This window comes from Crocodylus porosus, unplaced genomic scaffold (genome assembly GCF_001723895.1).
Source record: "Crocodylus porosus isolate Cpor-Errol unplaced genomic scaffold, CroPor_comp1, whole genome shotgun sequence".
In the NCBI taxonomy this organism is placed as follows: domain Eukaryota; kingdom Metazoa; phylum Chordata; order Crocodylia; family Crocodylidae; genus Crocodylus; species Crocodylus porosus.
The window spans coordinates 17,988,986-18,013,691 of record NW_017728886.1 but is presented as its reverse complement, the minus strand read 5'-3'; the positions used below and the strand labels follow the sequence as shown (position 1 = coordinate 18,013,691).

The window sequence follows — 24,706 nt, the reverse complement described above, 5'->3', positions numbered from 1 at the left end:
CGTAGGCAGAAGCCCAGTGGGGCGTAGGACCCAGGAAAGGGGTCTGGGGGCCAGGTAAGGCTGAGGCCGCCTGAGTCCCAATTTGGAGAAGCCCAGCGGGCGTAGGACTCTAAAAGGGGTGTGGGGGCCAGGTAAGGCTAAGGCCGCCTGAGCCCCAAGCACAAGAAGTGTGAGCAAGGCCCTAGTGCGGGTGGGGAGCACGAGGAAGCGCGAGCGAGGCCCCAGTGCAGGCGGGGGGAGCGCGGGAGGCACAAGGCATAGGCCCCAGTTGGGGGCGGTGGAGCACAGGAGGTGCGAGGCATAGGCCTCGGTTGGGGGTGAGAGCGTGGGAGTGCGAGGCACAGGCCCCAGGAGAGGACGAGCATACGGAGGAGCCCCGGGGGGGGGCGAGCTTACTGAAAGGCAGAGGCCTCGGGAGGAGGCGAGCATACTGAGCAGGCCTTGGGAGGAGGCGAGTGTATTGAGCAGGCCTCGGGAGACGGCCAGCATATTGAGCAGGCCCAGAGCGGCGAGTTAGGGGGCAAGTGGATTGAGCAGGCCCCGGGAAGGGGTGACGATAGAGAGGCAAGGCCCCGGTGCGGGTCACGAGAGCCCAGGAGACAGGCCGCAGTGCGGTGAGGGCTGAGAGAGAGGCAAAGGGGGGCGCCCGTGAGGGTGCTGGTGGGCAATTGGACCGAGTCCCGGTATAGCAAGGTAGGTACCGTGTCAAAGCAGATATAAAAGGCAGCCTCCCCTAAACACTTAAAACGTGGCGGGCAAGATTGGTGAGGGTGCATTTGACACCAGCTTGACACAGTAGCCAGGGGGGGCTAGGGGAGGTCACGGCACCCCTAGACGTCGCGCTGCCACAGACCTGTAAGAGGTATTGCAGATCTGCACTAGTTGTGAATATCCTGCATTTTATAATGTGGGTTTAATGCCTGCAGAAGATGCTGAATTAGCTCTGAAGACTGAACTTTCCACAGATCAGAACTGACATGAGCAGTAGCAGTGTAAGCTATGCTGCATTGCCTGTCTGTGTCTTAAAGGTACCCCCACCACTCTGCATTGGAGTCATTGGCTATCTTTCCAATCTAGACTTTGTCTCAGTAAGGAATAGACGGAAGAGAACTTCATCTCAAATATTAAATCATTCAGCTTTCAAACAAATAACCTCAGTGTAGGCTGTAGAGCGCCTGCAAAAATGGAGTCTGCAACTGAAGGAGAACATCCTCTATGGACTTGATTCACAGATGAGCAGACAGTATCGGAGTTAGATAACTAAATTTTGTGAAGGCCTTTTACAAGCAGACTCAGGATCTGAAGGCATGGTGTGCAAACCAGCTCCCATGAGGAAAAAGGAGGATAGGGATTTGCTGTGTGTCAGCTGCTGCATGGTAACTGCCCTTGTGTATGCTTTTAGTCTGCAGTCAATGAAAGCTAACCTTTAGTAGCTTAGTCCTGCTTCAGTGAGAAGTAAGCTGCCATGAGTTTGTTTCCATTTACTTGAAGTGAACACAGGCAGCCACTGAAAAGTAGCTGATGTGCATTAGTTTTCCATTCATTTTTAACCTTGCCATAACCTGCTTATGTGCCCATGCGATCCATCTGGCATCTTCCCAGAAACTGGAAGGAATACATTAAAATGAAAGAAAGAAGAATTACCTGCAAGCTGTTGGAAGAACAGTGTGTTAGGACCTTCCTGACTACATTGTGGCAGTATGAAGAACAATTTTTGCTGGAGTATCTTCAGTGTTACCTGGATAATTAGGAAAAAGTCCATTAGGAAGTTAGGTAGACCTATTGTGTAGTTGGACAAGAATGTCTCGGTGTATATGAAAATGGCCCATCATAGAACACAGGATTAATTGTTACCCCTTCAGATCAGTGATAAACTATTGCTCTACAATATTATTATCTGAAGCCTTGTCCACATGTGCCATTTAGGAGAGTCAGTCACAATTTAACATTTAAAAGTGGATTACTTAAGCAGCATTAAAACCCTCTGTGGACACACTTATTCAGCAAGAAAGTAGCTTTAATTCAGTTTTTTTTACTTTGCTTCTAATCCTAACTGCAAGGTACCTAAATTCATTCTAAAGGAAATGGTCTTGGAGGCAAAGTTTGATTGGGATATGAGCCATTCCTAAATTCGGAAGGGAACTTTGTTCAAAACCTTTACAATTTAGGATTACTTTTAGCTCCATGCCTACACTTGAATCCCAGTTGACATCTGTGGCCATGCTCACTCTTATTCAGTCACAACAGAAACAATTGCTGTGAGACTCTCTTTTTTGCTGCTAGGTCTGAACAGAGCTACCCACAACTTGGTCATTCAATCAGGTTAATGCAGTGCTCTGGTCAGCTGTTCCCAAAGGTCATTGGGAATCCACAGATGGTGCACAGTATAGCTTCCTGCTCTGCTGGCAGAGATCATGCAACACTGGCTTTCCATTTGCCTCAAGGTGTTGACATGGATACATAAATCACTTTGTGGCCTAAGATAAACTCATCATAATGCTCCTAAAAGGCACTTTCTTTAAGTGGCTGGAGGGGAGGATGTCTTCAGTGGAGGATGCTAAAGTGTCTTCAGGTCACAGTGTAAAAATAATCTCTCTCCACTCCCCAGCTGTGGGGTTAAAATGTGAAGTATTAACACTTTGATTTTGAAAAGGAACTTGAAGTTTTTAGTACTGGGAAGGAAATTAGTCTCCTTTGGCTCCTATATACATGCAGGGAGCCAGCTCCAACATGCTGGAAATCCAGTATGTTGGAGCAGACTCAATTAATCAAGTCTGTTGGAGCGCAGCATCACATGCATCAGTGTCCCCATGCTGAAAAATGGCAGCAGGGCACTTTGAACTAAAGCTTGTCAAACAAGCTTTAGTTCCAAGCACCCCAACACCATTTTTTCAGTGTGGTCCATTTTTTCAGTGTGGGGACGCTGATACACGGGGTGATTGTCTCGCTAATTAAAGCACCCTCCCCGACACCTCCCGGAACATATGTAAAAATGTCCCTTTTTGTCTCCAGAATATAGACAGAAGTTACTAGCTTTGGATGAGGGTGGTTTGAAGTTCTCTGTTTCTGCTCCAAGAACTTGGAGCCACCTCAAAATCTAGTAATGGTAAAAAGCCAAAATGGATGAGCACATTAGTTCCAAGTTCCAGCTACAATGATTGATGGTGAAATAGTTAACAATCCTGTTTGAACTTTAAAGCAGTAACATTTTTCACACCTCTCTCAGCCAGACTGCTAGGCAGTTGGCTCTGCACGGTTTATGTTTGGCTGGCATTTGGAAGGTCACCCTTGCAGTAGTGGAAATTAGAGCTAAGGCTTGTGTAGGTAAAGATGTTGCACAAGTTTAAAGTTGTGATTATTTTAACCAGTTTTAAATGTATGGAATAGCTGGCATTGACACTCGTATTATTTTAAATCGGGCTTAGTTTTACATTGGGTCAGAAAATGGTTTATTTTTTGTGGAAAGCTTTTTGAATAAGACAAAAAACAATTGTGTACATTGAAATTTTCAGCAGAGCCTTGACAAAGGTGTATTTTTTGGCCATGAATCAAAGAAGTTTTCAGCTGGAAAAAATATATATTTTCAGCCATTTGATTTTTTTTTTTTTTTTTTGACAAAAATAAAAAATGAGGAAAGGATATATGTCTGACAAAAATGTTGTATGGTGAAATCTTTGTTTTATCACATAATAAAAGTTGCCAGATCATTTTCTATCATGCTTAACTAAATCGAAATAGGTTGCCAGGAGCCTGTTCAAACCAGGGCTGAGCCAGCTGGTGGCCCATGGGCCACATGCAGCCCATGAGAGGTTACATCGTGGCTCCCAGGCTCCATCCTTCCCATTGCTCCAGCTGCAGCAGCAGCAGCCAGGGCCTCCAAGGTCCCTCTCTCTCTGGTTTCCCCTCACTGCCCCTGTCCCAGGGGGTGGGATGGCATGGCACAGTGCAGCACAGCTTGCAGTGCTGGGTGCCCAAGTACAGCACTCCAGGGGGGACTTGTGACTGGGAATATAAGGGTGAGTCAGGGTGTGCAGCAGTGGAGTGGGAGTGTATGGGGTACCAGAGAGCAGCAGCAAGCGTGTCTGGGTGTGTGGTTCAACAGGTGGGTACCTGGGCACACAGTTCAGTGGGAAGGAGTGCAGGGGGCAGCAGTGCAGCTGAGCTCCTGCTGGTGCAGTCCCTGCTAGTGTGGCCTGACGGGTATGCAGCCCCTGGCCTGTTTTAAACTAAACCACAGAAAGTCTCTCTTAAACCAAAATAGCTGAGCTAGAGCAAGTGCCATTTAAAATGGTACAGCTTTCCGGTATAAATATGGACTATGGCCTTGTTTATACAGGACATTTTTGCAGTGATATAACTGCACCAAAGTAGCTGCATGTGTATAGGCGCTTAACGTAGCCCCATTGTACTGACATTGCATACTTCACTTTCCAGCCTAACAGCCATTGATTTTTAGTGTCATTCAATACCTCTGAAGATCCATCTGGCATGAAATCATTGCCCTACTGGAGTTACTTAGAGATTTTGCCATTGGCTTCAAAAGGGCTGGGATTTAAACCTGCCTTTTCTTTTTGCTTGCTTAAATATACTTTCAAGATTCCAATATTAGATATGAAAAAAAATTGGCTTAGGGGTTTCCTTTAATGAAACCTTAGATGCTGGAACACTGTTTTACATCAGCTATGCTGTAATGTATAGCTGTGTCCTCTCATTTGGCATTGACACAGCATGCATTTTTGTAAGGGTAATTTATATAGCTTGGAAAAAGAAGTTAAGCAAATGCCTCCTTTTTTTTTGCTAGAAACGGATGTAGATTGATTTAGTTAAGATTACATAGTAATGCAACCTGAGATCAAATTACTAGATAAAGCTGATTTCTAGACTGCATTATAAATAAGATCTTGAATGCACGGAGGAGAGGAAAGTGGTGGCAATGTTGTTTTTATTTCTTTTTAGGTTTAATGTATTTTTAACTTATGCAGGATAGATTGGAAATCATTTAGTGATTGAAAGATTGCAAAGTAGAAGGAAAGGAGCCACAAACTTCAACGAAGTTCTGACTAGGGTGACCACCCATCCCTAGTTAGGCAGGACAGTCCTACAATGGGAACATCAAGTCCTGGTCCCAGGATGCATGACTCTGGAACAGTATTTGTCCCAGATACTCAGTATCACACAAGGATTCAGGTTTTCTGTTCGCTTTGGAAAACAGTGGGAAATGGCAGGTTTCCCCTGCAGGTTGGCAGCATTCCAGGGGGTTGCTTGGGGTTGCCTGGAGCAGGAGGGAAGGGGTGCCACGTGCAGGTGCACACCCACACACTTTCAGGTGGCTGTGAATACAGCCAGGCAGCATTGAGAACAACTCCACAGGTAAGCCTACAGGTGGGAGGGTGCATGGAGGAGCGGGGAGAACAGATGCCCCCATGGTGAAGGAGGGAGGGAGTGGGGCCGGGGGCACTGCCCAGCCAGACTGGTGCATGTGGCCAGGGCGTAGAGTGGGACTGGTGCATGGAGGCAGGTGGGTGGGGGTACGTCCCCCCCACTGCATGCATTCCTGGGGGAACATGGGGGGGCACATGCTCCCCAGATTTGTGCATGGGGCAGCAGATTGGGCTTCCCACTGTGGCCTCGGAGCTCCCTCCCTGCTCCCCTTCCCCTTGGGAGCCCGAGCTAGTTATACTGCCTTGGTGAGGTGCCCCCTGACCAGCCAGCAGCAGTGAGAGTGGCAGCAGCATGGAGTTGTGCCCCCCACTGATGCTGGGCAGGCAGGAGGCACGGTACCAGTATGGGGCTCCCAAGGGAAAGGCATCAGGGCAGAGAGCCCTGAGCCCACAGTGGGCAGCCTGTATTCCCCCTCCAGGCTCTGCCTGGCTCAGTTTGGCTCTGCCCTGGCCATGCTGCTGACAGAGGTGGGTGGGGGAGAGAGGTGGGCATGTGTTCCACCTTTCCATTTTGAAAAGGTGGTCACCTTGGTTCTAACAGTCCTGGAAACAAGGAGTTTGCTCTATGTTGTCTCTGTGTTTTTTACGGTGCTCTTGAGACCACCACTGCTGTAACAAGTATTAAGAAAGCCTAGGCCCAGCTCGTCCATTTGCTCTTACAGCTTTTTGTTTGATTCCACGTGGCTGGAATTATAAAGAATTATACTGCTGTTGCCAGTATAACCGGGGCATGAGACTCTGAATGCTGGAAGCCGACACTTACTTGTAACTTCTGACTTTAGGCAGAAGGATGCAGATAGGCCTTCACCCTGCTCTTAATCTGTCAGCTGCTATGAGAGTTTTGTGAACAGGGGCCAGTAAGTGAAGTATATGCACCAGTGGAAGTTGTTTGCCATGGCATCCTAGTAAAGCTGTATCCTCCTGTGTGGTGGGGCCATTGAGTGTCAAGGTCAGAGGTTTTAGGCAATTGAAAGTCACCAGGTTTTAGGTTTCTGGGTCTCATATTTTTAAAGGTGTTTAGGCTCCTAATGCCTATTGATTACAATGGGAATTTGGTCTGGACACCTTTAAACAAATTGGGGTTGCAGTTGTTTTAGAAGAGTGATTCACAACTGGGAAGACGCAGCTTTTGGGGGTGCCTTGAGTTCCTTTCAAGGGTGCTATGCAATGTTAGCACTGTTAAGTGTGCAAACACGATTCAGAAGATAAATCCACAGCTTTCAACTAGGAATCCATGGTGCATAAAGCATTCTGACCTGTTACAGTCTTTCAGGGTTCTTTGCAGCAGAAAAATTGCTCTGTTATTTTTCTCTAGTCAAAAACTGAGTGAAAAGTAAGAGTTGGCATTTTCTGAGAGGTGCCTGGAGTCTGCAAAGGTTAAGAATCACTGCTTTAGAAAGTGCAACTCAGACTCCAAAACTGCTTTTTTGACAAGTTTGCCCTAGAGTAATAAGGGATTATTTCGGGGCTGTTTCTGCCTGCACCCTTTGTGATGCTCACCTAGATAAATAGCTTATTGACTGGATGGCCCACCATTAGGGTGTTCATCATGTTATTGTAAGTGTCATATTCCAGAAAAACTATCATGCATGAGTGCAGCTGAGAAGAGATTGGGCTTGATGCAGCTCACGCCAGGTCTCTGCCTCCTTGCATGTCTGCAACTGTTCTCAAGACAGATGCTGCCCCAGAGTATATAGCCATAGCAAAATAGCACTGCTTTAAAGATTTGCTTAGCTTCAACGTATCAAACATCCCTCATTTACTGAAGATTGACCTATCTGAAATGAGCATGGCAATTTCTGAGAGATCATCAGGCACCTTGTGCCTCAAGTGTTGTTATCCATCAACCCTGGAGACTATAAATCTTTTAATTCATGTATTTGCAGTACCTGCTTGGCTGTCTGGTGCTGCTAGCTAGAACATGTGCCAATCCCACTTCTACTAGACACTGTTGCCAAATTATCTCGAATCGTAGTATCTACATGCAACCTTTCCAGAAGTTCCCTCTCAACACATCCTTGGTTTGGCAATGATGTGCCAAGAGGGACATTTGCTATGGCAAATGTTCATTTAAAGTCATAGGTGACTTTCAGCCAGACACAGAGCAATGAGTGCCAGCTTTTTTTTTTCCTTTTATAATTACTTTGTATGGTGTTACTTTTCTTAAGAGTTTAGGGGCATTTTTACACATGCAGGGACATGACATTGGGCGCTTTAATTAGTGAGCTACGCTAATCAGAAGCACCCGCAAGTCGCGTGTATCCACATCCCTGCACTGAAAACATGGTGGCAGAGCACTGAATTAAAGTTCATCAAACATTTTATTTCACAGTGCCCCACTGCTGTTTTTTCACCATGACGATGCATGGGGCAGCTGATGTGCGTAACCCAGGAGGCTGCTGGAGTGCATCATTTTCCATGCTCCACAAATTGAGTCTGTGCCGACGCACTGGATTTCCAGCACGCAGGCTCCCCACAAATATATACGAGTCCTAGAGTCTTGACGGGCCAGCTATCGATTAGCCTCAAGGTTGATTCTTGCTGGGCTTTGTGATGCAGTTTCTGCTAGCTTTTACACCATTGTTGCTGTAAGTTGTGAGTTGACATGGTTCTGTCATTGCACTACATGCTTGTGCAGCACTGCCTGCCTGCCTTTCCTGTTTTCTTGTTCCCTACATCACCTTTGTCGGTCTTGTTTATCCAACTGTTTTATCGGGTCATAATCCCAGACTGCGAGCTCTCTGAGGCAGGAACTGTTGCTGGTTTTCTAATTTGTAAGGTGACTTGCATAGTACAGCCTTGATCTATGACTTGGTACTACTTCAGGAAAGACGAAAAAAAAATCTCTGATGAGGAATCTCTGGCATCCTGAATTCATTAATAATGTGCACCAGTGATTTCACGAGCTTGACATTTTTAAGGAAGTACACTAAATTTGGGGTGTATGTCTAGAGTAATATTGCCAACCCTTCTCAATTTCTCAGCCAGTTTCTGATCCCACTGGTATGATCTTATTAACTGGAATCAGTTAATGCAGAAAAGGGAGGAAAAAGGATTTCTACAGGCCAAGGAGAGCTCTGGAAAGAAGCAATTTTTTGAGCACGAGGAGCAAAGAGATAAAATGTTAGGCTACATGAGGATAAGCTTCCAGACCAATATATTATGCTAGGGAATAAGTCCCCTGAAGCAAGAGGCAGAAGTACTCTTGTCTGAGACATTTACAACTCAAATGCAGAGAGCACCAGAAAAATGTAGAAAGTAATCCTGTGTTGGTAGGGGGAAAACGAGATGATAACTGGTCTTTTTCATCTTTACTTGTGACTCTTATACACTGCGTCTGAATTCAGGGTATAGCTAAGTTCAATACGTGCTTCGGTAACTTGTCACATGGCAGGAAGATAAATGACAAGTTTTATATGAAACAAAGGAGTGATTTTTTTTTTTAACCCTTTGGGTCCTGGTAATGTACAATTCTTAGTGGATATGAGACATACATCATCACGTGAGGTTTTTTTGGATGGTACTGTATGGTAAGAGATATGGCCCTTCCTGTTAGAGATACAGGAGAAGTGTCTGGGTCAAGACTGGAAGTCCAGGATAGCATAAATGAACAGACTGTTTTTCTTTCTATTTTCTTTTGCATTACAAAAGTAAGAGGAGCTTAGTTTAATAAAGTGGAAATTGGAAGTATTTTCTACATAGTATTTTCTTGCAGCGTGGAAGGTTCTTGATTTGGTGATCCGGTGCAGTGATAATAAACCACCTGTAATATTTTAGACCAGTGAGGGCCAATCGTTATGGCAGGCATGTCACAGATTAAGCCTGAGCCCTCCCTGAGTGCCACTCTAATTCCCTTCCCCTGTCTAATCCACAACTGTGCTCTCTGCTTTACACTCTGTGCTCCCTGCCTGAGCTTTCGCTGTACTTTCTGCTCCCTGTCCTATCCGCTGTTCTGCTGCTTGGGCTCAAAGGCTTCCTGTGCCACTGGGGCCTACATGCTGCAGGTTGGCTACCCCTCTTAGACATTGTAAATGCCTATACAGCTAGTGTTGCTGTTACCGAAGCATAGAAATCAACTGTGTTCATTCAGCACATGTGAAAGAAAAGCTTAAGTGCTTCCACATCTGGGAATACATTATAATTTGTTATGTATATTTTAATTAAAAGGTGAATAAAAAGGAGAATAAATTCAATTTCCTATGGGAATCTGCAAAGGATGTGGGAGGACTGACAGTATATAATCAGATCAGATGTTTCATTTACCATTGGTAATCTTTGGGAATCCCTTTATAGGGGATATAAGACAAATTAAAGGGTGAAGATTATGTACAATGTTTAAATAATCAGGAGCACTTCTGGAGAGCACTTCACTAACTCATACAGGGCACATCTACATGAGACCTTTACTGAAGAGTAGACTAATTAGCTCTGCAGTAAATGTTGCATGTCTACACGTGCACCACTATTAGGCTGCAGTAAACAAATTAACTCCACAACAGGATAGTACTTGTTTTTCACTCTGCAGCAGCGCACATGTAGAAGCTGCCATGGTTGGCTGGGGCATGAGGTTGCTTCAATGCAGGGGCTGCCTGCCAGCTAGCCCTGCACTGGAGCACCCTCGTGCCCCAGCCAGCCCCTCCACAGCATGTTTTGCTGAAGGGAGCAGGCCTGGGCTGCCAAGCTGAACCCGCAACCCTCCTACCAGCCAGGACTGTTCCATCTCCACTCAGTGTGCTGTGGTCCTGGGTGCATGTTCAAACGCAGTGCCCAGGAGCAAGCTCTGGAGTTTATTGTTTTGCATTAATTGCACATGTATCTTATATCACTTGTATCCACAGTGATATAAGATACCACAATATTGTTCTATATTTAGGTTAGGAAATGACTGAACCTATCCAAGCAGTAGTTGCCTTCTTCCTTGGGACAGCAAAATTGATTACTTTGCAATACTTCCTTAAACTGTTGTGAGTCTGGAAAAATCATGATTTATATTCTACACCTCAAGGTCAATGGATATCTCATGAGACAAAGACGAGCTTGCAGTGAAGGAACTTAGACACTTGCTTTAATGAAAAAATAGGTGTTTAAAGAAATTTAATTGTGAGAATTAAAGAGAAACATCTCTTGAATGAACAGTAATACGTACTTGAGAAGAAACTTTCATAGAACCATAACATAGTAGGATTGGAAGGGATCTCAGGAGGGCTTCTAGTCCAGCCTCCTGCTTATGGCAGGAAATCTGTGACTACACTATCCTAGTCAAGTGTCTCTCTAAACCTGAATTTATATTCAGCTTACAGTACCCAGTTCCTTTTCTGTGGTCTGCAACCTACCCAGTAATTCCCCTGTATTTGCACATGTGATCACTGTCCCAAGTGAAACATTTTGCACTTGTCTTTTTTTAAATTTATCTGATTGATTTTTGGATCATTTTGCCAATTTGTCATTTGAATCCTAGCCTTACCTTCCAGGGTATCTGCAACTCCATGCAACTTGGTGTTGTCTACAAATTTGCTACATGTGCACTCAGTCCTCTTCTCCAAATTGTCAAGGAAGATATTCATAGAATCCTAGAGAAGCAGGGCTGGAAGGGAGGTCCAGAGCCCATCTAGTGCAACCCCCTGCATGAGGCAGAATCAGCCATATCTAAGCCATCCTATAAAAATTCAAGTACTGTGCAGTCAACCCTGACATAACAGTCCTAACCTGTCATGGGTAAAGCAGGAGGGTATTAAACAATACCAGATGCAGGACAGACCTCTGGAGAACCCCACTCAGTGCCTGTTTCCAATTAGACATTGAGTCATTGAAGGCTACTCATTGAGCATGGTGAGCTAACTAGTTGTCCTCTTCATAGTACTTCTATCGAGTCTGTATTTCTTTATCTCAGAGCCAGTAGGTAGATACTGAGGGTAAGTGCTGGAGTTACTTCCCTCCTTTCTATCCAAAAGCCTTTGGATTACTTAAGTTTTAACTACAATACATCAAAAATTGACAACAATTACTGATTTTGACGCAGTGAGAAATGGTAGGTCATCAGAAATACTTAAATAGGTACCAAGGATGTGAAATGCTGGAAATATGAAAGTTTTGCCTGTGATTGTTTCAAAGGTTTTTAACCTTGGGGATGAGTATATCCAGTCTCCACAGTAAGAGCCAAAACAGGATTGCTTCCTATCCCACAGACAATCAAACCAGTCTTATAGAACATGCTGCCATTACAACATACTGAGCAGTAGAAGTAGAAAATGTTGAGAAGAACATCATATTTATAGCTGAATATTTCTGTGCATTAGGATGCCCTAATATCTTTGTTCCTAAGGCTTTTCAATTAAATCTGGAGGTTATAAGGTAAACTAAATGGAAAACAGAAGCCATGCTAAACAGAGCATCTCCTGGGGAAACTTGGAAAATTAGCCCTGCTGACAGAATAAAAATTTTCTGCTAAAATGTAATGCGGCATCCAGATAAGTAAAAGGTTTGTAGCAGAATGACAGGTTGCTTGCTGTGGGGCATTGTGGTCCAGTGGATAAGACACTGTGATGCAGGAGACCTGGGTTCCATGTCTGAGCCTGCCACCCACCTGCTATATGGCCTTGGGTAAATTAGTTCTCTGCCCTTATCTCCCCTCCCAAGACTTTCTTCTAGTTCGACTCTTAGCCATTTGAGCAAGAACCATCTCTGGCTATTACTGTGGGATTGTACAATATTGGTGCCCATTTAGATTGTTTGCACAATTACAAAAAAGTAACATTTTTTTTCCTTAACAATACTTCCAAAAGTACAGAATTGATACACCTGGACTTTGCTAAATATTATTATTAGCCTAGAAAGTATCCCTGTCAGGTTGAATAATGAATCCCATGCAAGCTGTGAGAGCACAAGTTAAGCAATTAGCCTTCCCAATCATGTCACTTTGCTCTGTGCCATTTATCGATTCCCTGGGAATAAAATCACAAATTGAATCCAATATCTGGATCAGCCAACCTGTAACAGTTTGGGAGAACAGAAGAGAAGGGACTGAACATCAATACCTGCTAGTCTAGACAGAGCTGGTGATATTTTATTCAGTACTTTAGATTTTACGCTGAGCTTTCCTTGTGATAAGTGCCAGGTGGGAGCAGGAAGGATTTTGTTACCTAGAGGACTGCTTTGAGGGGTCAGGACCTGGACTCGTTTCATCAGCTTTTAACAGTGTAGTCTGGATGTCACAGACTTCTTGAATAAAAGAACATTCAATCAGAAAAGTGTTTTCTTTTTACTAGACCCAGTGTGTGAATGCCTGGGTGCAACTGCACAAGCCAGATCTGCATTTGAAAATCTGTTGGAAGTTTGGGGAAAGAGTAAATTGTAAAGTACTGGACATGAGGAAAGAGAAGAGGGGTTTTTTGTTTTAGTTTGTTTTGTTTTATCATCATATAAATACTCCAAAATCTCTAACTTGAGGCTTTTCTGGGCAAAATCTTCATTTTTGAGGAAATTAGATTAGGAAACGGTAATAAAACATTCTTCAGAGAGCTGCTGAGCTGAAGTATGATGATTTCAAGTAGCAAATCTGTGCCACAGTAGGTTGGCAAGCTAGTTCAGAAATTGTTGCCAGACCTGCAATCACAGGGGGCCTCAGCCCACCAGGGATGGTTTGAAATACTAATGTGCTGTTTGCTGCTGTCGCTGTATGTCACCTGGTGAGGAATACACTTTGCTTTGTGCTGGCAGAGCTCTGATGGATGAACAATTTACATCCCCTGGGGGATCTAGAATCTGGGTCCACCCTTATTACAACTCTTCCTAGGCTGCATGACATTGCGTCTCCTCCTCTTCAGCAAGACATCTTTACTTGGTGTTCCCTAAATTCCCCTTACAAACTTGCACCAGTTAGGATCATATTACTAATGCCTACCCCAACCTACTTCATCAGCTGGGGGAACCAGGGATTGTTGGCAAATAGGGGAGACAGGCTTACTAACAGCATGTTGGGTGCTACTGCCAGAGATTCACTGAGATGATTGCTTTGAAAGGTGTTTCATGCCTACTTGAATCAGTAAGGAACAAATAATCATAGTTATACCTTTGCAGTAGCACATTACTGGTTCAGAGAGTTGGGAGCTGTTGTAGAGAACAACCTACTTTGTCCAAGGGTACTTCATTAGCATGACTTTGGATTAGCATAATGAAACACCTCTGTGCCTTTTAGGAGAAATTTTCTAAAAGCCTGTAATTCAGTTCCAAATCCATGCAAAATGGCATTTATGCTGAGACAGCATTGTCAAATTGCAATGGAGATTGGTGCATTTTGGTTGATGGTCCCTCAGAAAAGACAGGCCTATTTAAAATCATGTCAGCAGCTACCATAGTAAAGAAATAGTGTAGCATGCTGGCTTTAAGAGCATCTTCTGTCTAATTAGCTGTTGACTAGAAGACTGAAAACAACAGCTATAGAGGAAGGCACAGCATGTATGAAGCAGCTATAGGATTTGAGTGTCACTGTATATAGTTGTTCATAAAGCGACCATCTTATAGCTCATTTAGAGGGAAACAGTTACTTAATGCTTTATATGTTGCCATAGTTACAGGACAGCCTGCACTTTAATTCTGTTAGGTCTTCACCAGTGCGGCCTTTAGGTGACAGTCTGGCTTCTTGCAGTGGACTCTGGCCACCACCATCCTGTTTCCCTGTTAAAATAATCAGCCCACATTTGCTGGGTGCTCGTGACCAGCAAGGTAATTAAGGCAACTTCAAAGCTGCTTCTTCATAAAGCGTTGTTTGTTATTCAAAAGTGCAAATCTCTCAAACGGAGGCTAAAACTTATAAAGGCCACTGCACTGTGTTTTCTTTAAACCCTTTCTTCTTCCCTATGGTGCACTGTAGCCCAGATTATTCACAGAGCAGCAGTGGAAGTGAAGACAGCCCCTGCTGTCATGTCAGGCTCCCTGTAAGGAGGTGCTCAGCCCCTCGAAGGCTCAGACCACAGCTGCAGGTGCTCAGCCGTTAATAGTCTGCCTGGCAGGGACCGGGAGCCAGCCAGCACCAACAGCAGCTAGTGAGGGAGAGGAGGCTGAGGGAGAAGCACAGCCCCTCTTAGGCTAGGGACAGAAATTACACATAAATGATTGGAAACCAGTTCAGATCTGTGATGCAGCAAAAGTTCAGTGGAGATAAACTGCTTTCAAAATTGGCAAAACTGGTTTAAGATAAACCTGGATAGATGTAGTATCAGACTTAACTGATCTAGGTTAAATAGTTTTATCGAACTTCTGTGCCAGATCCCCTCCAGATTCAAGTTAACTCACAGTCCCCCAGCATACTCTGCATCTCCCCTGCAACCTCCCTCTCACAGGGTGGGCAGGCTAGCCTTGGCCCAAGCTGTCTGCTCCAGCTAAGCAAGGAGGTGTGATCTAGCAGCCCCAGCTTCTGGCTTGGGCCACTTCAGGCATGTGGGTACATTTCTAGAATCAAAAGTGAATGTCTGTTCACTTGCTTATTGGTTCAATTTATACAGCTTAGACTAACCTGCAATGATTGAACTGATTCAGTCTCAGGCTTTTTTGACTGCCTGTACTTAGCCTTAAAGTCTAAAGGAAGATGGCAGGTTTTAATTTAGTCTGCTTGCTTGCTTGCTTGCTTGTTTCTTCATTTGTTCTATTTACTTGGAGAGCAAGGGGTCCCATGTAAAATAAACTGGCTGGAAACCCTGGAGTCAGAGCTGATTCCTCTGTATCAGGAAGCAGGGTGAGGCACCTGGCTACAGTCCCTCTGCCTGTCCCCTTGCTAGCTGGTCAGCTCTTCCTGGCACTCCTTGGGCAGCCTCTGGCCACTGACTTAATCCCCAGCCTTTTCAGGCCCTGCGGTTCACTCTAGTTACCCTGGTAGCTTCCCTTTTTATCTTGGGTTTAGTCTTGGGGAGAACAAACAATTCTAGGACTAGTTAGAGACACGTATTCCTAAACAAACAGTCTTCCTTTAGTCTCCTCAAGGACTTTTATATGGTACCTTCTGTGCTTGGTTTCATTAACAATCCTGTTATAATGCCATCAGGACCCCATGGAGGTAACCACTGGCTTCATAACAGAATCATACTGATATTGCCTAGTTTGTGAAACAGGTTTTTGAGGAAAACCTAGCAATTTTGTTTGCTCACTTCATTAGCTGTTATATTGATTTTAATTTAACTTGATCTATTTTTTGCTTTTCTGCTGCTTTACCATTTGCAGACACATTTCAGTTTTTGAGCCCCTACAGCCTGAAGTTTACCATATCAAGCATTTTTATTTTTAAAGAAGTCCAAACGTATAGACTAAATAAAAAAATGACCTCAAGTTCTATTTATAGGAGTTGAAACCTTTTAAGGATTTAGGAGCACCACACCAACTGACTGTGTTTCAGTCACATTTTCTCCTTTTGTCTATTCTCCTAGAATGTGATGGTTACATCTCAGCCCTTCCAACGGCTGGAATTTGAAAGAAAGTCCTTCTACTCTAACAATTTCCAAGTGACTCCCCCATTGTACCCATGAGATTTGACAGTATAGTGATGATCTTCCCTTTCCCCTTGCAACCATTGCACCATTTGCCTGTCTGCCTCTTTCCCCTCCCCCTTCCTTGCTCTACCTCATGCTCTCCTAGGTGCATGTCACCTCCACAGTTGCAGTGACCCATGCAACCCTGGTCTCACTCCAAGCGTCTTGCCCTGAACCATGCTGAGCTGCACTGCTGAATCGGTTGGCACAGAATATGTAAGCCTGAGGAGGGAGGCAGAACCTAGAAACTCTGGCCACTGTTGCAACCTGAATAATAAGGGGAGTCACAGATGGGCTGCAGCTTAGCCCCTTGTGGGCTGCACATGGCTGATGGGCCACCAGTTAAATGGCTCCAACAGCGTGATTTGTTAGCTTAATTAGAAGGCAAGTTAACTCTGTTGCAGATGTTATGCTCATATTTACCTTTGTGTGCGAGTGCCTGCCTAAATGTCGTCTTTTTTTCATTCTAGATGTGCATACAGAAGCAGTTCAGGCAGCTCTTGCTAAACATAAAGAAAGGAAGATGGCAGTCCCCATGCCATCAAAACGACGTTCATTGGTGGTGCAAACGTCCATGGATGCCTACACACCTCCAGGTGAGCAGTTGTACCATGTGTTTTATTGAAGCAGCAAACGCGTACTATACATTGGTTAGATTAATTCCATCTAAATAAGTATTTTCAGATACCACATGTTAAGAATGGCAAGCATAAAATAAAGACATTAACAGCTAAAAAAAAAATGCTACGAGGCTGCTGGAAAATGAAAAAAGAGCTGTCAAAACCCTTCCTTGCCCCTTTGCAGTAGTTTACCTTGTTCTGCTGCTTTTGCCCTTATGATGCTGGCTTAGTATGCTGCTTGTAATTTGTAATAGTGTAAAGATGCCTTAGGCTCAGCACAGTGCTAGACTTCTGAGCACTTCTCTGAAAAGTTTTCTTCTGAAGACTCCTTTTCAAGTTTGTACCTCTGTTGGTTTCTTGTTTATCCACTCACAGAACCATAGAAAATCAGGGCTGGAAGGGACCTCAGGAGGTCACCTAGTCTAAACCTCTGCTCAAAGCAAGACCAGCCCCAACTAAATCACCCCAGCCAAAGCTTTGTCTAGCCGAGTTTTGAAAACCTCCAAGAATGGAGCTTCCACCACCTCTCTGGGTAACCTGTTTCAGTGCTTTACTACCATCCTAGTGAGAAAATTCTTCCTAATATCTAATCTAAACTTCCCTTACTGCAACTTGAGACCAGTGCTCCTTGATTTATCATCTGCCACCACTGAGAACAGTCTAGCTCCATCCTCTTTCAACCCCCGCTTCAGGTAGTTGGAAGCTGTTATTAAGTCCCCTCTCAGTCTCCTCCTCTCTAAACTAAATAAGCCCAGTTCCCTCGGTCTTTCCTCATAAGTCATGTCCCCCAGACCTATCACCGTTTTTGTTGCCCTCTGCTGGACTCTCTCCAATTTGTCCACATCCTTTCTGTAGTGGGATGTCCAAAACTGAACACAGGACTCCAGATGTGACCTCACTAGAGCTGAATGAAGGGGAATAATAATCACTTCCCTTGACCTACTGGAAACACACCAACCAAGGAAGCCCATGATGCCATTAGCCTTCTTGGCAACAAGGGCACACTGCTGGCCCATATTCAGCTTATTGTCCACTGTAACCCCCAGGTCCTTTTCTGCAGAGCTGCTGCCCAGTCAGTCAGCCCCTCACTTGTACTGACTCATGGGATTGTTCTGTCCTAAGTGCAGGACTTTGCACTTGTTCTTGTTGAACCTCATGAGATTTCTTTTGACCCAATCCTCCAATTTGTCTATGTCACTCTGAATCCTAGCTCTGCTCTCCAGTGTATCTACTGCTCCCCCCAGCTTGGTGTCATCCGCAAACTTGCTGAGGGTGCACGCTATGCCACCTTCCAGGTTGTTGATGAAGACATTGAACAAAACCGGCCCCAGGACTGACCCCTGGGGCACTCCACTTGATACCAGATGCCAACTAGACATCAAGCTCTGAACCCAATGCTCCAGCCAGTTTTCTATCCACCTTACCATCCATTCGTCCAGCTGGTACTTCCTTAGTTGCCTGTGAGAGTGCTGTGGGAGACCATATCAAAAGCCTTCCTAAAATCAAGGTACACCATATCCACTGATCCCCCTGCATCCACAAAGCCAGTCACCTCATCATAGAAGGCAATCAGGTTGGCCAGCATGACTTGCCCTTGGTCAATCCAGGCTGACTCTTCCTAATCACCTTTTTCTCCTCCAAGTGCTTAGAAATGGATTCCTTGAGGATCTTCTCCATTATTTTTCCAGGGACTGAGGTGGGGCTGACTGGTCTGTAGATCCCTGGATTCTTCTTTTTCCTTTTCTTCAATATGGGCACTATGTTTACTCTTTTCTAATCATCTGGGACTTATCCTGATCACCATGATTTTTCAAAGATGATGGCCAGTGGCTCTGCGATCACATCAGCCAAATCTCTGAGTACCTTTGGGTGCATCTCATTCAGCCCCATAGACTTGTATGCATGCAGCTTTTCTGAGTAGTCCATAATGTGTTTTTTCACCCCTGTGGGCTGCTCACCTCCTCCCCAAACTGTGCTGCCTGGTGCAACAGTCTTGGGGCTGAACTTACCTGTGAAGACTGAGGCAAAAAAGGCATTGAGCCTTTTCTACATCCTCTGTCACAAGGTTTCTACTTCAGCCTTTTCTACATCCTCTGTCACAAGGTTTCCTTTCCCATTCATTAAGGGACCCACAGTTTCCCTGATCCTTCTCTTGCTACCAGCATACTTGTAGAAACCCTTCTTGTTACCCTTCACATCCCTTGCTAGCTGCAACTCCAATTGCACTCTGGCCTTCCTGACTTCATCCCCTGCATGCGCGAGCAGTGCTTTTATATTATTCCTTAGTTATTTGTCCAAGTTTCCACTTCTTATAAGCTTCATTTTTGTGATTTTGTTTATTGTAGAGTTCCCTGCTAAGCCAAGCTGGTCTTCTGCTGTACCTGCTAGTCTTCCTGCACATCAGGATGGTTTGTTCCTGCACTCTCAATAAGGCTTCTTTAAAGTACATCCAGCTCTCCTGGACTCGTCTCCCCCTCAGTCTGGCTTCCCAGGGGATCCTGCCCATGAGTTCCTTGAACGAGTCGAAGTCTGCTTTTCTGAAGTCCAGGGTTCTTACTCTGCTACTCTCCATCCTTCCTTTCCTCAGGATCCTGACCTCAGTTGTCTTGTGGTCACTTCTGCCAAAGTTGCCATCCACTACTACATTCCCCACTAATTCTCCCCTGTTTGTGAGCAGCGGGTCAAGAAGAGCATGGCCCCCAGTTAGCTGCTCTCGCACTTGCACCAGGAAGTTGTCCTGAGTACTTTCCAAAAACTTCCTGTATTGCCCTCCCAGCAGATGTCAGGGTTATAGAAGTTCCCTACAAGAACCAGGGCTTATGACTGAAAAACTTCCACTAGTTGTTTGAAGAAAGCCTCATTCACCACTTCCTCCTGGTCTGGTGGTCTATAGCAGACCCCCCACCACATCATCGCCCTTGTTGTTTTCCTGTCTGACCCTAATCCAGAGACTCTCAACAGGCCCATCTCTGGCTTCATACTGGAGCTCTGAGCAATCATCTGGCTTTTTTACGTATAGTGCAACTCCTTCCTCCTCCATGAGCAGTTTGTACCTATCCATGACACCCATCCATGTGAGCTTCTACCAAGTCTCTGTTATTCCGATCAAGTCATAGTTCTGTGACTGCAAGGACCTCTCATTCTTCCTGCTTGTAACTTATGATCACTTGTTCATACTCAGATTTGAGCTGCCAGCTTTTCGCTTACCAGAGCATGACACAAGCCACAGAAGAGGCCTGTTTCACTTTTTTCCACTCTTTCACTTGCTTACATGTAAATATTTTAGGAGTCAAATGCACTCTAATAGTCACTGAATCTGTGATTTTTGAGAGAATTATCCTGGTGCATATCCACGAGGGGCCAACAGGGGAGATTATGCTTAGGGGCAACCAACATGGGTTCATTAGCAGCAGGTCCTGTCAGACCAACCTGGTGGCCTTCTATGACCAGGTCACCAAATCCTTAGATGCAGAGGTATCAGTGGACATAGTCCTTCTGGACTTTCAGAAGGCCTTCGACACTGTCTCTCACCCTGTTCTCATTAAAAAAAAACTGGGGCACTGTGGTGTCAACACCTACACAGTCAAATGGGGCGCCAACTGGCTGGAGGGCCGCACCCAGAGAGTGGTAGTGGATGGGTCATTTTTGACCTGGAGGGATGTGGGCAGTGGGGTCCCCCAGAGCTCGGTCCTCGGGCCTGCACTGTTCAACACATCTTCATCAGTGACTTGGATGAGGGGGTAAAAAGCACCCTGTTCAAATTTATTGTTGACACTAAGATGTGGGGGGATGTGGGCACACTGGAAGGGAGGAATAAGCTACAATCGGACAGAGACAGGTTACAGGGGTGGGCGGATGAGAATAGGATGGGATTCATCACAGACAAGTGCAAGGTGATGCACCTGGGGAGGAAGAACCAGCCCCATACCTACAGGCTGGGGGACTCCCTTCTCGTCAGTGCAGAGGCAGAAAAGGATCTTGGAGTCATCATTGATGCCAAGATGAATAGGGCCGGCAGTGTGGGGATGCAGTCAGGAAGGCCAACCATACCTTGTCATGCATCCACAGATGCATCTCTAGTAGGTCCAGGGAGGTGATCCTCCCCCTCTATGTGGCACTGGTCAGGCTGCAGCTGGAGTACTGCGTCCAGTTCTGGGCGCCGCACTTCAAGAGGGATGTGAACTACATGGAGAGGGTGCAGAGGAGGCCACTCGCATGATCGGGGCAGCAGGGCAGGTTCTATGAGGAGAGACTACGGGACCTGACCTGTTCAACCTCCACAAGGGAAGGCTGAGGGGGGATCTAGCTACAAACTAGTCAGGGGGACCAGCAGGCATTGGGGGAGTCCCTGTTCTCCCGAGCACTACCAGGAGTGACTAGAAATAACAGTTACAAGCTGGCAGAGGGTAAATTCAGATTAGACATCAGGAGGCGCTACTTCATGGTCAGGGCGGCTAGGATCTGCAACCAACTTCTAAGCGAAGTGGTGCTGGCTCCTACCCTGGGGTCTTTAAGAGGAGGCTGGATGAACACCTTGCTGGGGTCGTTTGACCCCAGTACTTTTTCCTGCCATGGAAGGGGTTCGGACTTGATGATCTGCTCAGGTCCCTTCTGACCCTACTAACTATTAAACTATGATATGGCTGTGAATGAAAGTTCACTATAAATATTTTGGCCCTTATTACTAGAACACAAACTAGGAGTTTGCCACTATCTCTCTGGTGTGACCTTGGGCAAGTGATTTATGCATTCTGGCCAGGTACAGACATTATACTTTTACTGGCATAAGTGATTGGACCTTCTTCTATTCCTTTAACAGAACAGAAGTTCAGTGCACACAGACTGGCTTAAAAATGGCAGAGCCTGGTGTAAGAGTTGCCTCCCCCACAAAGTGCAAATGTGCGTTCTCTTCACTATCAATCTGAGATGCACCACATAGAGAAAGCCACGTAACTTAGATCGATACCGCCTCAAGCTTTTTGAATATTTGTACCTTGCCTCTGTAACTGAATTTTCCCATTCATTTTAACTGCTTTGAAATCTTTGATCCAAACAACAAAATATACATGAAGAAGTGTCTATTATCTTAATTTTGTTTCTGTAGCAAAAGAGCAGTAGCAGCAGTTTCGCTGCTGGAAAACCCTGTGTCCTGTAACAACTGATTCACTTGCATTATTTTTAGTTGTACGAGTTTTTCTTATTCTATCTGTCTGCAGCAAAGTGTGTTGACCTGCAATTATCTATTTAATGTTATGTGAATATGCCTTCATTCTGTTCACGAATAAAAGCATTATATATTTGCATTACAAATAATGACACTTGCTTTCAATTCTCAGATACCTCTTCTGGCTCAGAAGATGAAGGCTCTGTACAGGGCGATTCCCAGGGAACTCCCACCTCAAGCCAAGGGAGTATAAACATGGAACATTGGATCAGTCAAGCGATCCATGGCTCGACCACATCTACTACTTCCTCCTCCTCAACACAAAGTGGAGGCAGTGGTGCTGCACACAGGCTAGCTGATGTTATGGCTCAAACGCATATAGGTTAGTAAATCACTTCTTTGAGTATGTCTTAGATTTCATGATTTCATAGATTTTTAGGGTCAGAAGTGACTTAGTAGATCATTGAATCCGACCCCCCACCCTGGGCAAGAGCGCTGGGGTCAGATGACCCCAGCTAGGTGCTTGTCCAGTCTCCTCTTAAAGAGCCCCAGGGTAGAGGCGAGCACCTCCTCCCTTGGAAGCCCATTTCAGATTTTGACAACCCATACTGTAAAGACATGTTTCCTAATGTCTAATGTAAATCTGAGGGATGTCGACGGCATCGAGAGGGTCCAGAGGAAGGCCACTCGTATAATCAGGGGACAACAGGGCAGGCCCTATGAAGACAGGCTGCGGGACCTGAACCTGTTCAGCCTCCACAAGAGAAGGCTGAGGGGGGATCTTGTGGCCTGTTATAAACTAGTCAGAGGGATCAGCAGGCATTGGGGAAGTCACTTTTTCCCCGAGCACCGCCAGGAGTGACCAGGAATAACGGTCACAAGCTGGCAGAGGGTAGGTTTAGGTTAGATATCAGAAGGCACTACTTCACAGTCAGGGCGGCTAGGGTCTGGAACCAGCTTCCAAGAGAAGTGGTGCAGGCTCCTACCCTGGGGGTGTTTAAGAGGAGGTTAGATGAACATCTTGCTGGGGTCATTTGACCCCAGTACTCTTTCCTGCCATGGCAATGGGTCGGACTAGATGATCTGCTCAGGTCCCTTCCGACCCTACAAACTATGAAACTATGCTCTCCATCAGTTTTGGTCATTGTTCCTAGTAACCCCAAGGGGTGCCCTGGTAAGCAGTGTCCCCTATTCCTTGCTGTGCCCCCCACCCCTCCCGAATTTGTAGACGGCCACAAGATATCACCGCTTAGCCTCCTTTTGCTGAGACTGAAGAGATGCAGGTCCCTCAGTCTCTTCTCATAGCATCTTACCTGCAGGCCCTTAACCATAAGAGTAGCTCTCCTCTGGACCCTCTCAAGGTTATCCACATCCTTCTTGAAGTGCGGTGTCCAGAACTGGACATGGTACTCCAGCTGCAGTCTTGTTTTCAGCCTGCTGTTTTTGATTTAACAGATGTCTATTGCCACATTTGATTGGTGTTACAGATTTGAAATTTGGATGCAGTTGTCTGTAAAAAGGTCTCTTGGGCTTTTTCTCCCTTCTTCCTCTTTCTCATTAACACAGTTTAGGGAGAAACATTTCTATTTATTTGTTCTGAAACTTCTCAGGTAAACTTCCACTTGGCACAAGGGGTCTGTTTAGCTCCCAAATTGTTCAAAGTTTCATTTGTATGACTTGTACTAAATTAAAAAAAGTATACTTTAGGATTAGGATATTTTAACAGAAGGAATTAGGTTGAGCATTGTCAGGAATTGCTTGCTGGTATACAGTCTTCCCAGACTACCACAGCATTTGCATTGTACTCCCAGGCTGCATGGTTTTCTGTAGTTCTGTGTTTACACTAAGCCCATTATCAGAATGTTTTCAAGCTTTTAGTTTTGCTTAAATCTCTAACTGATGATAACATAGATTAGATTAGATTTGGATATCTGACTATATATACCACATGAAGGAAAAACTCGTGGAAAGGGGGTTGTTAGAGCTGTATTATCAATATTGCTAGCAGGCTGTTGGGGCTGGGGTAGTGTGGGCACCAACGTGCCCAGTTGACAGTCCAGAGGTTGCAAGGTCGAGGCCATAGCAGAAGCGCTTCCGGCATGGCCCTGTCAGATTTCAACGAATCTGTGAATTCTGCTAAATAGCTTGTCACACAAGGACATGGGGAAGTAACTAACTAAATCTCTTTTAGTTCTCTTGCTTTCCCTTACACACTAAGATTAATAAGTATTACTTATTTCTGAATGATTGATGTTGAAACCATCACTTAAATGAAACAATTGTTAAAAGCAGCCAAATGGTAAACAAGGGTTGCTACCAATTCTAACAGTCTGGATGGCTATTACTCATTTTACATAGCTTGTGGGAGTTTCAATTCCTTAAATCTGCTTCAGAGAGACTATTGTTGCAATTCTGTATCAGAATATTTTATTGCACACATTTGGTACAGATATAGGAAAATCCTGGAGTAAATGTGGCAAACTTTTCAGGGCGATGGTGTGGTGATAAATTGGATGCAGGTTACTGGGAGGCTTTTATGTACTTTCTTGTTCAAAAGGGAAAAAAACTATAGGTTGCAAGTAGCTTTCCAGCTTTTATAAAGCAGTAAATGAAAGCATCTTAAATGCTTCTAGTTTCATGTGCTGGAACAGTAGTCTTTATACCTTCGTCTTCTGCCACCATGTCTTGATGTGGCACCTGTATTATCAAATAAGTAATCCTTTCCTCTAGGCTCTGAAAACACAGCATCACAGTTGGGAGAGGCATTTGTATTGTGTTCTTAAATTCATGTTTAATGAATAGTCCAGGACCTTGTTTTAGAAAGGCATGCACTTCTGAACAGCAGGAAACTATAGCATAGAGAGTTAAATTTATCCAAACACCAAATGGTTGCATTACTCACATGTGTGCACACATACATGCTTGCCCACACATGCCCACTTACACGCATGCACACATGCCCAC

At 45.0% G+C, this 24,706-nt stretch overlaps 1 protein-coding gene across 1 annotated transcript in view; it reads left to right on the top strand.

The window, feature by feature from the left end:
* DIP2C (disco interacting protein 2 homolog C) overlaps positions 1 to 24,706 on the top strand; it is a 209,614-nt gene that overhangs the window by 23,959 nt on the left and 160,949 nt on the right. Inside the window, exons 4-5 of the mRNA XM_019530709.1 lie at positions 16,429 to 16,554; positions 21,915 to 22,124. Of these exons, the coding sequence (XP_019386254.1) occupies positions 16,429 to 16,554; positions 21,915 to 22,124 (336 nt within the window). The remainder of the gene's footprint in view (positions 1 to 16,428; positions 16,555 to 21,914; positions 22,125 to 24,706) is intronic.